This window comes from Astyanax mexicanus, chromosome 15 (assembly GCF_023375975.1).
Source record: "Astyanax mexicanus isolate ESR-SI-001 chromosome 15, AstMex3_surface, whole genome shotgun sequence".
Lineage (NCBI taxonomy): Eukaryota > Metazoa > Chordata > Actinopteri > Characiformes > Acestrorhamphidae > Astyanax > Astyanax mexicanus.
In genome coordinates this window covers 23,122,146-23,135,768 of record NC_064422.1, presented here as the reverse complement: position 1 = coordinate 23,135,768, position 13,623 = coordinate 23,122,146, and the positions used below count along the sequence as shown (strand labels likewise).

Sequence of the window (13,623 nt, the reverse complement as noted above, 5' to 3'; positions counted from 1 at the left end):
AGATCTGATTTTATTGCCATTTCCAAACACTGGCAGGGTCTCAACCACTGACCCACCCCAGTGTCCTCCTCAGTGTAGCAGCAGCAATGCTGCAGCCCAGCAGGAACAGCAAACAGCACTACATGATGCTCCGGCAAACAGGCCTCCCCAATACGGACCACATGGCAGGTGTGAAATGGCATTAGCTCTGAAGCCCACCCTTTCAGAGCCCCTCCATAATGAACGAGCCGGCCAGCAATTGTCCCCCTATTGATTCATATCAATTAGCATACATTGAAGGGAGCGATCTCTCCCTGCTAGAGGCTTAAGCACAATGCGTCTGAGGCCTGGGCCCTGGTTTACATTTGGAGGTGCAAAGTGGTAGGAAGGCGTGTAGCAGTGTGACTGCAGGCCATAGTGGAGCTAGGATTAGTCCCTGTGCAGGTTATCTAGAGGTCACCAAGGGATTTCTCTGCTTTTTTGCATTTTAAGTGCCAGCTCCCAGCTTCCAACAAGTACTCCAGGACTAACCCCCACCAGCAGCTCAAACGGCCCACCTCCCCCACCCTCCAAACCAAGGAGCATCAACATTTTTCAGTGAATTAAGATTAGCAGTAATTCTGGCTTATTGTCTTCATGTTAATTGCCATGTTTATGTATGTCTTGCATTATCATTATCTGAACCTGCTGTTATTTGTTTCGCAGCTCCTAGACCTGTTCATGGTGTGGGATTGGTCCACGTACCTGGCAGACTATGGCCAGCCCACCTCCAAGTATCTGCGGGTCAACCCCTCCACTGCACTAGCACTTTTGGAAAAGTGGGTATCATCATAGTCATCATCATCATCATCATCGTATATTAAACTCTTTAACTGTTAATTAAGTTGCTCTGTATTGTTTCTGCACTAGTAAAGTAGCTTAAACATCTGTTTCTTTACAAGAAGTGTTGTTGGCAAATTCTACAAGACTGTAATTATAGAAGTCATTTCATGGTACAACTTGTTCCTGTTAATTAGAAGCTAATATGCAGTTTTCCTCCCCTTTCTTTCTCTTTTACTGCTATCAAACACCAGGGTCAACAGAGGGTAGGTAGAAGCAGTTTCATACTGACTTCACTCTTGGAATGTCCTGACATGCTCTCAAATGGAGTTCTGTGTTTCATCATAGACTTACATTTACTGTATATATATGAGTCTAAAATATGGCTGGGCAATATATTGTAAATATACAGCTCTGGAAAAAAATTAGTAAAACACACCAGTTTCTCTGATTTTGCTATTTATAGGTATATGTTTGAGTAAAATGAGAAATAACAAAAAAGATGCACAGCTTTCAGACCTCAAATAATGCAAAGACAACTAGTTCATATTTATAAAGATTTAAGAGTTCAGAAATCAATATTTGGTGGAATAACCCTGGTTTTTAATTAGTTTTCTTGCATCTTGACTTGTTTCCTCCACCAGTCTTACACAATGCTTTTGGATAACTTTATGCCACTCCTGGTGCAAAAATTCAAGCAGTTCAGCTTGGTTTGATGGCTTGTGATCATCCATCTTCCTCTTGATTATATTACAGAGGTTTTTAATTTAGTAACATTAAAGAAACTCATAATTTCTAAGTGGTTTCTTATTTTTTCCAAAGCTGTATATTTGAGACTATTTTATTCAGTGCATTAAAAATAAATCAACAATAACATAAGATCATAAGATCAACTCTGCTAAACATGTTACCATTTGTGTACAGTTTAATTCCAAAAGACTTCTTGTGGTCATTTGTGTAGAAATGGTTTGGTTTCTGGATGTACAGACTCTCTACAGAGTACAGCCTTGTACACATTTTGTTATAGAAACCTAATGCATAATGAGTTCAACATATTAAACATAATCTAGTGCAGTTTACTGAGTCAGTGAAATACCACAAATATAAAAAAACATCTATTCTACCTTATCAATTTTTATTTTTTATTCATTTTAAGCATATCGCCCAGTCCTAGTCTGAAAGCTTAAACATGATTCCATTTACTGTGTTATTTTCACCACTTCTGATAGTATTTATATCAACAGCTTTTTCTGTTTGTTAATGTTAGTAATTGAAATAATCCAGCCCTTCTACTTTCATAGAACTCCATTCAGTGCTAAATGTTCCTCACCCTCTTACTCAAGAGACATTCAAGAAGCCTAAAACCTTTGCATGCTAACATCACACACAAATGTGTTCATCCATATTAGTCACGTCTAACCTTTTGTTGTTGTAGTTTAGTTCAACTGGGATACAATAAACCCCATTCTGAGCATGCTCAGTGTTCGCGCTGAAAACGATTTAGAAAAATATTATTTATTTTTCCTTTACTCTGAAACTTAGTGTTTTAAGTTTGCTTTTTTACATTTGAAGCTATGAGGCTAATACAGCTTACAAGTAAAAAAAAAAAAAAAAAAGATCCACCAGCTATAGATATAACTAGTCCACTAAATCACATATACATACTTAGTGCCCCCTAGCGGAAGCCTTCTGTAACCCCCATAGCACACAGGCAAGTATGTGAATAGTTCCGTTCAGGACACAGCTTCTTGTCTACACGATCGCATGGCCAAACAGCCAAAAATAACTTGCTTAAGTAATCTCTAGCCTAAGGGTTTTACAAATTTATGAATGATGATTACAGCTTAGATCGGGCCCAAAAAATCCAACCTGGCCAGAGCCCGTGCACGCTCTGCCCAAGCCCAACATTTGTTTGTAAGTAGAGCGTTAAAACTGAGCTTTTAAAAAACATTTTCGGGCTGTTTGAATGAGCAAAATCTGTTCAGAATGATGTTAATTAACATTGCAACACTGAAGAAGCATAGACCTGTTATTTAACAAAAACATATTATTTAAGAACAGCTACACACAGCACTGCAAGTCAAATGTGGACCAGTAGAGAAGCTTACGTGTGCGTGAGCCTCAGAGCTGCGTGATTTGTAACATTCTAACTTTTGCAACTTTTATATAAAAAAAAAAGTTTGATTAGTTACTTAACTATATTGTGAGAATCATAGCATAGTTTTATATAAAAACAAAAATAGCTTTAAAAAAACGGATGCCTACGTCACATACTATTTTATTGAGCCTGACCCAACCCGAGGAAAGTGGTGGGAAATCTCGGCCCGCCCCGGACGGGTTCGGGCAGAGCATCTAAGCTCTATTGATGATGAGGTCGGATTGCCCTCTAATGATTTGTTATTGTATTGTTCCTCTAGGATGAAGGACACAAGCAAAAAGAACAACATCTTCTCGCAGTTCAGGAAGAACGACCGTGACAAGCAGAAGCTGATTGAGACGGTGGTGAAGCAGCTGAGGAGTCTGGTGAACGGCATGTCCCAGCACTCCTAAACACCCCCCTCCCCCCAACCCCTACCCAGTCGCTGCATCACACTTCATGGTTCTTACCCGTTACCAGGCTTTTTTTCAGCAGCAGTGTGTGTGGTGAACAAAGCATGGTGCGGACTTGTGGACGTCCATTTGTCCCTCATTTCAGAGTGTGATGGCATTGTTCACTATGTTTGGTGTGCAGCTGCTCAGGGTGATGCAGTTCTGAAGTTCATGCAGCTGCGTTCCTCATGTTGTCTGCCAAAACATCTCCCACTGTGTGACTTTTCATTTCTGACTGGACTGATAGTGTGTAAATACGGGACAAAAGCAGTGAAAAGTGTGGAGGTGGGGACAGAATGCAGAACACAGTGAAGCAGCAGTTCTGTTCTTTCTTTTTTTTTTTCTTGCAATGTATTTTTAATGGCTGAGAACTATGTTTTGTATATTGTGTAAGTGGAAAAAAATGATTGTATCGCTAAAATGGAGCGTGTTCTTCAGAGTGCAGGTGTGAGAATGAGAGAGTTAAGGCTGAGGGACCATGAAGTCCATCTACGAGACTGATGTTCACGTTGAGATCCTGAGATTCTCTGTGGTGTGATGGGGGATGATGTTTTTACTGTACATATTTTTAAATATATTTAACACTACTGTAAACTCATGCTCTCTCCACTGGTCTGGTTTGAGTGAAATTAACAGGATACTCTGATAGGGTAACTCGGTGGGGACAAGAACACTTTGCATGAGTATGTTTTTCTTTTTTTAATATTTAAAGAAGGCCAGAGGACCTTTTCATAACTTATAAACTTTTAACTCAGAACCTTTTTTTTTCTTCAAGTAAGGGAAGATGAGCTTCAGTCATCGAAACATTTCATCAGACACAATGTCCAGAGCACTTCCTTTGTGTCTTCAACGCTCCATAGAGTTAGTTTTTTTTTTCATTTTTAATTTCCTCAGGGTGAAATAAATGAAAGCTTTTGAGTTTAAAACGCTTTAGAGTCTCTCGCTAAACCTAAAAAGAGCAATAATTGGTCGAGTTACAGGTCCAGAAACCTGTATTTCATGATTGAGTTGGTCTTGGGTTTTTCAGCAGGCATTTTGCACTGAATATTATTTAAGTTTGCCTTTCCAAAAAGAAAAAAAAAAAAAAATATATATATAAAATGTGTATATATATTATGTAATTAAAATGTCACTGTATATACCACATTTTTTCGTTTAATTGAATGTAGGTATTCTCTACATCAATTTCAGGGAAGGGTTCTTCCATTCCCAAAATCTAAACTATGTACAGTAGACTTAAAAAAAAAAAAAAAAAAAAATTCAAATTCTCAGCGATGCCTCATGTGCTTTAAGAGGTTGAGCTCAGTTTTATGGCTGAAACACAAGAAGCTACTTAAACCCCTGCATCATTCCAGTGTCAAAAAGAAAAGTGTCCAAGAAATGTCTGACTGGCAGTTAGCTGTAGCATCTCTGCCATGAATTTCAGTGAGCGCTTGTTTCCAGAATCCATTTGTTTTTCTTTGTGTGCTTTAATAAAATGTGGATCACCAAACTGCTGCTGTTTCTTTTTCTCACCATTATTCATCATTGTAGATCATTTGGTGGTGGACTGACTGCTTGTGGACAAATATCTTCTTGTCTCATTATATGGATTTTTTTTTTTTTTTTTTTTGCAAGATAAACCTTTTTTTCACTTTCTCGAATTCCAACAGAACAGTGAAGTGATTCAAGTTCTGGTTTTAAAAAATATTCACCGTAAGCCCTATCCGGACGGGTAATTTTCTCTTTTATGCGGGGTCCTGCAGGGAAAGCATGTAAAACAGGTAAATGCTTTCTTATTGGTGAAGGCTTTAAAGCAGTGGACAATCTTTATCCATTTATCCAGGAGCAGGGTTTGGTGCTCACTGCTGTTTTTAAGAATGAAAGTCACCAGTGTCTACCAGTCAGTATAACATAATGTATGTATTTGTGCAATAATAACGACCTATTTAATGTAGGTTAATGTATGTTTACCTAAATGTGTCCCTGGTCACGTGATTCACGCTGTAGATAAATAAGTTTTTTTTTCTTCAGTAATTTAGTCTCTAGTCTAAATGTAGATATATCTGTGGGGTGAAGAGAAAGTCACATTATGGGGAAGGGGGGGGGGGGGTTAAAAAAAGTCGGAGTTCCGCCACCCAGACTCCAATTAAAACTTTTTTTTTCTACACAAGTGAAAAGCCTGTTTATCTCTTGACCCAATTAGAAGATCCTGTATGTCCTGTCTTTAATTGTGCCCTTCTGCTTTTTCATGATTGACAGCCAGAGAATAGGTCGCACTGCGGGTAATTGCTGCCTGCTCGAGCTCCCCTATCTCGTTATTTGACGGACAGTGAACTTGGCGAGCTCTGAGCCGGAGTTCACAGAGATGTCAGGGTCCGCCTTGTAGGTCACAAGCGGGTCAGCTGCTTGGGAACTGGAGGAGGATAAACAGGGCGGGGTTTATTTAACCACCCATATTCCGACAAGCCCCGCCCTCCCGCGCTACGACTGGCCAGTAGTTCATACGCGTGGATGTTTTATACAGCTGTGAGATGAGAGAAACTTAAACTTAATAAATGACAAGCTAATTTGCTGCATTTTCCCGATGAAAAAAACATAAAACACCTTTATTTAATCCCTTACAGACTCTCAAACCCTTATTTAACCCCTTACAGACTCTCAATTCTGCATTCAACCCCGTACAGACTCTCAATACTTTAGTTAACCCATTGCAGACTCTTAATTCTTTATTTAACTTTACAGACTCTCAACTTTTATTTAACGCCATACAGACGTTCAAACATTTTATTTAACCCCTTACAAACTCTCAAAACCATTTATTTAACTCCTTTTAGACTCAAATCTGTATTTAAGTCCTTACAGGCTCTCAAACCTCTATTTAACCACTTACAAACTCTCAAAACTCTTTATTTAACTTCTTATAGACTCTCAAACCTTTATTTAACCCCTTACAGACTCTCAAATTCTTTATTTAACCCCTTACAGACTCTTAAACAGTGGTTACCTGTCCGGGTCTATGCAGTAATTAGTAATGGATTAGGTTAGTGACCGGTCTTATCAGGCGAGCTGAAGTGTAAATAAGATTCTCCAATCTTGGAGCTGAGAAGGCGTGGCTAAGCGGAATACAGGTGGTGGTAAACAGCCAATCATAGCGCACGAGGCGTGGCTTGTGAGGCGCGAGGGCTTGAGCGCGCCTGATTTGAAATCTCATGCGAGAGAGCTGTGTGCGGCTGTATGTTGGTTCTTCAACTTCAACTGTTAACTACATTATAATCTGAAATTAATAAACTAAAACGAAATAAAACTAGGTTTTAACACAGTCTAACAATTGTATGTAAAATGTAAAGAATAAAACTCACTGTCAGAAATAATAAAATAATACTTAGCAGCCCTGCAAAGGTATCGTCATCTGGCTAATTTGTGAAAACATCTTATAATTAAATGCCTTACCACGCCTAATCCATGATACTTTGTGTTGAAGACGGCTTGTTTTTACAAAAGCTGTTTAGAACATGTTATAATTTTCCCTTAATCTCTGCTAAATAATCCCGTTTACAGCTAGTTTCTCAACCAGAGAAAAACATACCCATATGCTGGTAAGATAGCTAGTTAACTAGCTCTTCACCAGCATAGGGGATGTTTTTGTTTCCAGATGACCAGATATTTTTGGTAGGGATATTTTAGGTCATATAAGAAACTCGTAGAGTAGGTTAAAAGATGAAATACTTTTAATTATTCACGCCTCCAGCTGACAGAGGTTCATTGCAAGTCTAGCCTCAACGCAATGCTTGCTGCCTTCTAAGGTAGATACTGAATTATGAGACAGCACATATAGCAAGGATTGCTCCACACCTTCAACACAGAAACGTGTCGCTGTGTTAAAAACATAATATTAATTTATTATGATTTTTTTTTTCTTGTAAACATGATCCTTGACCGTAGGTATTTAAAACAGATAAGGCGGACTGATACTTAGCTACAGCTACAGAGTTTTTTTTTTGTCCATCACTGGAGATAATTCAGGTCTGAAAGGGTTAAGGTGCCTTTCAGCCAATTATATTTACAAAGTCGAAACTACCTGTGTAGCCTAATGATAATTTACATTATCATTCACTTTTTTTGCAATCTCGAATTGTAGTTAATTATTAAATATCGTGTGTAATCTATCAGGCCCGTTTCTGCACACTACAGCATGTGAGTGCTCTCTGTGTCTCAGGTAAACTGCTGTGTAATTGAACTATACTTGAACTTCAGGTAGCATGACTTGCAGTTCAGCGAGGCCAGAGTCCGCCATTAGTGTAAGCATTTCTCACATTATTAACGATTCTAACGAGGAAAGACGAGGCACTCATTCCACCATTCACAAAGAAAGAAGGCCAAGTCTGCAGAACCGGAGAGCGCATTCTTCAAGGCCGCCTCTCTGTTTTAAACCAAGTAAACATAGCAATGGCCACCTAATGGTTTAACACGCGAACGCTCTGTTTAAATAAACATGACTTAAAATAGCCCCCCAGACTCGGGGGTCTCATGCATCTCGTCCTCCTCACGCCATCAAGACCTCAAAGGACTGAGGGGTGAAATGCGGGGCAGCAGCGGCTCGGGCTGCTAACTAGCCGCTCCCGGAATGAAGAAAGGGAAATCCATAAAGTTTGCTGTAAAATCTGGAGCCCTCCTGTCTCACTGACGGCCTGTCCCCCCACCTCCCCTCCTCGTTATAGCAGTCGTAAAAGACAGTGGTCCTCAGTGCTGTGGGTGGGTTCTCTTTGGTGTTTACTCTTCGTGTACCGGTAACCTTGCTGCTTCTCTCCGTCACTCTTTAAGCTGACCCAGGTTTGAACCCGTCATATATTTTTATGTCCACGTGTGTGTGAGACCTAGTAACTGCGACTAAAGTCCAACATGAGGTCTTGAAAAATAAGCTTAGTGTGGTCTAATATAGCTAGCTGTTTTATTCTATAAACTACGGACAGCATTTCTCCCAAATTCCAAATAAAATATTGTAATTTAGAGCATGTATTTGCAGAAAATGGGAAATGAATGAAATAACAAAAAATATGCAATGTTTAGCCCTCAAACAATGCAAAGAAAACAAGTTCATACTCATAAAGTTTTTTCAATATTTGTGGAACAACCCTGGTTGTTAATCACACTCCTTCACCAGTCTTACACACTGCTTTTGGATAACTTTATGCCACTCTTGGTGCAAAAATTCAAGCAGTTTAGCTTGGTTTGATGGCTTGTAATCATCCATCTTCCTCTTGATTATATTCTCAGGTTCCCAGTTTGGTAAAATCAAAGAAACTCATCATTTTTAAGTGGTCTCTTATTTTTCCAGAGCTGTATATCCTGCAATATATACTGTCCAATGTAAAACAAGCCAATCTTTAATTTTTTGTCTATTTTTAGTTTACAGCATAATTTGAACACCAATGTCCCACACACTGTTTCAAAATATCTGGATGATTACATCAATAGAGATTCTCCAAAATTACCTGTAATGAACGTTTTTTTATTTATATTTTTTATTTATATATATATATATCAAAAGTTGTTTTTTTCTGTCTACTGTAAAGTTGCTGTTGCTGTTAGAGATGTAGGTTTTGTGCCTACATATGTAAATAATTTATTAACTATAATGAAATAAATGTATACATGTTTTTTTAACAGCGTGAAACTGTTGAATAATAGTATTAAAACGCAAGCTAAAATACATTTGATTTTATGTTTTATTTAATTATGCATTATACATTCAATATATTTTACACCGTACTATACTCACCTTCACACCTGTGGTATTATTATTGCCCTAAAATTATAAAAATTAAAACAGATTTTTTATTCAAACATCTCTGCGCCCCCATGTCGTCTTGTATACTATTTTATTAGATATTAAACTGTACAAAAAAGTTAAGACGCTTTTCATTTTTTAATCTGTTCAGGTTCAGTCGACTAACGAGTGTAAATATTGAGCACAAAGGAGCCGTACTCTCGTCCCCCTTTGTGCCGGGGGGCATTAACACCTTTTCAAAGTGCAAATCCTCGGGATTGTCTGGCTGCTACAGGAGGTGCTGCTGCTGCTGCTGCTGCTGCTGCTATTAAAATGCGCCTCTGTAACAAATGGCGCGGAGGGTTTGAGGGTTTGGAGCGGAGGCAGCGGCTCCTGGCCCCGTGGGGCGGGGCGACACCGCACCACAATTAAAGATGAACTTTGCGTGAACTAATTTATCTGAGCAAGGTAACAGGAGGCCGAGACGCGGGGAATGGGTATAAAAGGGTGCATAACCCCGGAGACTCTCAGCAGTTCAGCACCAGCGCTCCTTTCTGAGTGATCTCTCTCTCTCTCTCTCTAGTGTTTATTATTTTTTTTTGTGAGTGAGCGACTGTCAGTGGGTGTGCGCGCGCTCTCTATCTCACTATGGGTCTATACACTTTACTGGTAACCTTGCTGTGCACGGTGGTGCTCCCAGTGCTGCTGTTTCTGGCCGCGGTGAAGCTGTGGGAGGTGCTGGTGGTCAGAGGGATTGATCCGGGCTGTCGGAGCCCCGTTCCTCCAGGGACCATGGGCTTACCGTTTATTGGAGAGACGCTGCAGCTCATCCTGCAGGTAAAAAGAAACGTTAATTTGATTGCACGTTGATTTTTTTAGGCTATCCTTATTTTGATTACCCTACTATTTTTTTTTTACCTTTCTAGTGCTAATCATGCAATTTGTGTTTTCTTTCATAGAGAAGAAAATTTCTCCGGATGAAGCGACAGAAATACGGATTTATCTACAAAACTCACCTATTCGGTAACCCCACGGTGAGGGTGATGGGGGCGGACAACGTGAGGCAGATTCTGCTGGGGGAACACAAACTTGTTGCTGTTCAGTGGCCGGCATCAGTCAGGACCATCCTGGGCTCTGACACGCTCTCTAATGTCCACGGCAGCCAGCATAAAAACAAAAAGAAGGTAAGGCTGATTCGTCAACCTTAGAAAGTAGAGTTTTTTTTTTTTTTTTTTTTTTTAGCATTTTTTTAGTAATAGCTGGAGCCACAGACAACTTTAAACGTTTGTGTGTGTTTTTTGTTGCTTAAACTATCTGTTCTTCACTATCACCTATCCTCCACTAACTGAGCCCGACTCTTTCTCTGTGTTCAGGCGGTGATGAAGGCATTCTCCCGGGATGCTCTGGAGCACTACATCCCGGTGATCCGGGAGGAGGTGCGGAGCGCCGTGCAGGACTGGCTGCAGCGCGCCCCCTGCGTGCTCGTCTACCCCGACATGAAGCGCCTCATGTTCCGCATCGCCATGAGGATTTTACTGGGCTTCGAGCCGGACCAGATCAAGACCGACGAGCAGGAGCTGGTCGAAGCCTTCGAGGAGATGATCAAGAACCTGTTCTCTCTTCCCATTGACGTCCCTTTCAGCGGTTTATATCGGGTAAATAATAAAATATATATATATTTTTTAAATTACAAGCTTTTTGACGCATACAAATATCTAGAACCTATTGTTTCCGTTTTTTTCCATTTCTAACTAGTTTATGTTTCTGTTAAAAGGGGCTGAAAGCGCGAAACTTCATCCACGCCAAAATAGAGGAGAATATTAAAAAGAAAATCCAAGATGGCGACAACGAAAACGAACCAAAACACAAGGACGCGCTTCAGCTGTTGATTGAAAACAGCAGGAAGAGTAATGAGCCACTTAGCATGCAGGTAAATTCCCACTGTTAATTACCTTTTAAATACATTTTTTAAATTAATTTATGAGTAAAGCTCACATGTTTTTTAAAAACGTAGATAATAACCCTGTTTCTATTTTCTAATCTTTCAGGCTATGAAGGAGTCCGCAACTGAACTACTCTTTGGAGGCCACGAGACCACAGCTAGCACAGCTACTTCTCTAGTCATGTTCCTGGGGCTGAATCCAGAGGTGGTTGAACGAATTAGAGACGAGCTGAAAGAGCAGGTAGGATCTTCTATCTGTGTACAACACACCTTGTGTGACCTTTTGATTGACAGGTTAAGAATGAGTGCTAAAGAGTTCCTCTTTTCCTTCTCCACACAGGATATTTCCAGCTTGCATTCACCTGGGAAAGCTCTAAACATGGAGATCCTGGAACAGCTAAAATACACTGGCTGTGTCCTTAAGGAAACACTCAGAATAAATCCACCTGTACCTGGAGGATTTCGTGTGGCACTTAAGACGTTTGAGCTCAATGTAAGTTCATATTTTAGACTGTACTCTTGTCTAGTGAGAAAAAAAACACATTGCCTGGCTTTTGCAGCAGCATCTTAGCATGAAGTTGATTCATAAACAATAGAGCAAGCAACACACACACACACACACACTCGATACTCTGCTAGCTCTATTGATAATGCTGCAGTAATTAATTTGACACATAAGTAAGAATCATCATCCTTTCGAGATATATGTACCTACTAGAGAATTCTCCCCTACTTGATGGACACCTTTTTTAATTATCGTTTTGTATCTTTTGTTTTCTCCAGGGCTACCAGATTCCCAAAGGATGGAATGTCATTTACAGCATTTGTGACACACACGATGTTGCAGATGTCTTCCCCAACAAAGAGGAATTCCAGCCGGAGCGATTCATGACCAAAGGCTTGGAGGACAGTTCCAGGTTTAACTACATCCCCTTCGGAGGAGGCTCCAGGATGTGTGTGGGCAAAGAGTTTGCCAAAGTGCTGCTCAAGATCTTTTTAGTCGAGCTAGTGCAGCAGTGCAACTGGACACTTTTAAACGGACCTCCGACAATGAAAACGGGCCCAACAGTGTACCCCGTGGACAATCTTCCCACAAAGTTCACCCCTTACATCAGCAATTAATCCATTAACTCCGGCTTGAGCTGCTAGCGTAAGCATTGTACATAGGCATTAGATGAAATGTGACGTATGACATTTTTATATTTTGGTTTATATAATAGATCTGTATATATCCATTTTTAACAAAGGGCACTACTCTTTCATGGATCACTTTATTTCTTTGAGGTGTCTGTGATGTATATTTGTAATGTAGCTTTGTTTTTATATATATATTTAGTGTTTTGTACTGAATGCAACTTATTTAAATTACTATTTGCTGTATGGGCTTTATTTAATAAAACATTGTGACTACATTGCAAAACCTTTTTGTCTTTATTGAGAATCATTATGTTTAAAACACAATCAACTACATTTATATGTTGATTTATATAGTGTAATTTTCTAAAGTAGTAAACTGGTACTGAATGGTATGAAATGTAAGGCAGCACAGACAAGAAGTTATGGCTGCTATGATGACTTTACTACATGAGGTTCCTCACACTAGTAGATATTTAATGTGTGTGTGTGTGTGTGTGTATAAAAATTATATCTAATAATGATCATTTGTTTGGGCAGAACCTGGGAACTGACTACAAAAAATAAGTATAACCATATTTGAAGCACCGAAGGTACACTAGATGTCAAATATATTTTGTGGCTACCTCTTCTAATGAATATGCAAATGCATGTGTACATACACACACTTTTTCTAGCCCCTGTAGTATTAAGTATTGGCAATAGAATAGGACACTCTGGACACTCTAGAACTATACCAGCACTTAATTCAATGTAGGAGATGGGTAAGTTTCCCACACAGTGATTGTGCCTTGTCTTCGACTATGCAACATTTTAAATAGAGATTTTCTATTGAAAGGCTTAATGCTTGTCCGGGAAACTGCCCCATAGAGCCCCCAGTATACAGCTGTGAAACAGTGGATGGAACTTTTGGGATGAGTTGGGGAGTTGGGCATGCAATAGTGTAGTGATCATTCCAAATCCTGATTTCTCTGATGCTGCTATCATTAAAAACAATTATATCATCTAGTGGAAAAAAGCCTTACCTGGACAGTAACAATAAACTCTTTTTGATTTGAATTAATGAACAGATGTCCTAATACTTGTGTGTATATAGTGTAGTGTATATAAAACTAGATGGAGCAAGATACCCAAATGCACTTGTTTTATAAATAGGGAATCAATATCAGTATAACATAAGAGTTTAAAATAGGACAAATTACATAAGATCTATTTAGAATCCAGGTTCAGTTTAAGCTCATATGGAGGATGACCTTTTAATTCAACACATCAGCTCAGGCTGTTTTTTTTTTTAGATAGTGTACTGAAAACACAGGTCTGTGGACCACAGCCTATTTCCATTACTCTGATAGATAAATAAATGGGTATGGGAGGGCCTGGGAACAGATGAAATGAACGGAAGCTTTGCGAG

At 39.4% G+C, this 13,623-nt stretch overlaps 2 protein-coding genes across 6 annotated transcripts in view; both read left to right on the top strand.

Annotated features, from left to right (window-relative positions):
* exoc6 (exocyst complex component 6) overlaps positions 1-4,879 on the top strand; it is a 66,153-nt gene extending 61,274 nt beyond the window's left edge. For 3 of the 5 annotated variants that reach the window (XM_022669208.2, XM_022669204.2, XM_022669206.2), the window contains 3 exons: positions 685-797; positions 1,053-1,064; positions 3,216-4,879. In XM_022669208.2, coding sequence (XP_022524929.2) covers positions 685-797; positions 1,053-1,064; positions 3,216-3,348 — 258 coding nt within the window. In that variant the 3' untranslated portion in view covers positions 3,349-4,879. The remainder of the gene's footprint in view (positions 1-684; positions 798-1,052; positions 1,065-3,215) is intronic. The other 2 variants (XM_022669205.2, XM_022669207.2) reach the window with 1 other exon arrangement.
* A 4,647-nt stretch (positions 4,880-9,526) lies between these two features.
* Positions 9,527-12,498, top strand: LOC103044660 (cytochrome P450 26A1). Its single transcript, XM_007255111.4, has 7 exons — positions 9,527-9,973; positions 10,096-10,320; positions 10,510-10,791; positions 10,911-11,066; positions 11,185-11,319; positions 11,419-11,571; positions 11,862-12,498. The coding sequence occupies exons 1-7, from the start codon at positions 9,785-9,787 to the stop codon at positions 12,198-12,200; spliced, it is 1,479 nt and encodes a 492-aa protein (XP_007255173.1). The 5' UTR covers positions 9,527-9,784; the 3' UTR covers positions 12,201-12,498.
* Positions 12,499-13,623: the final 1,125 nt, after the last annotated feature.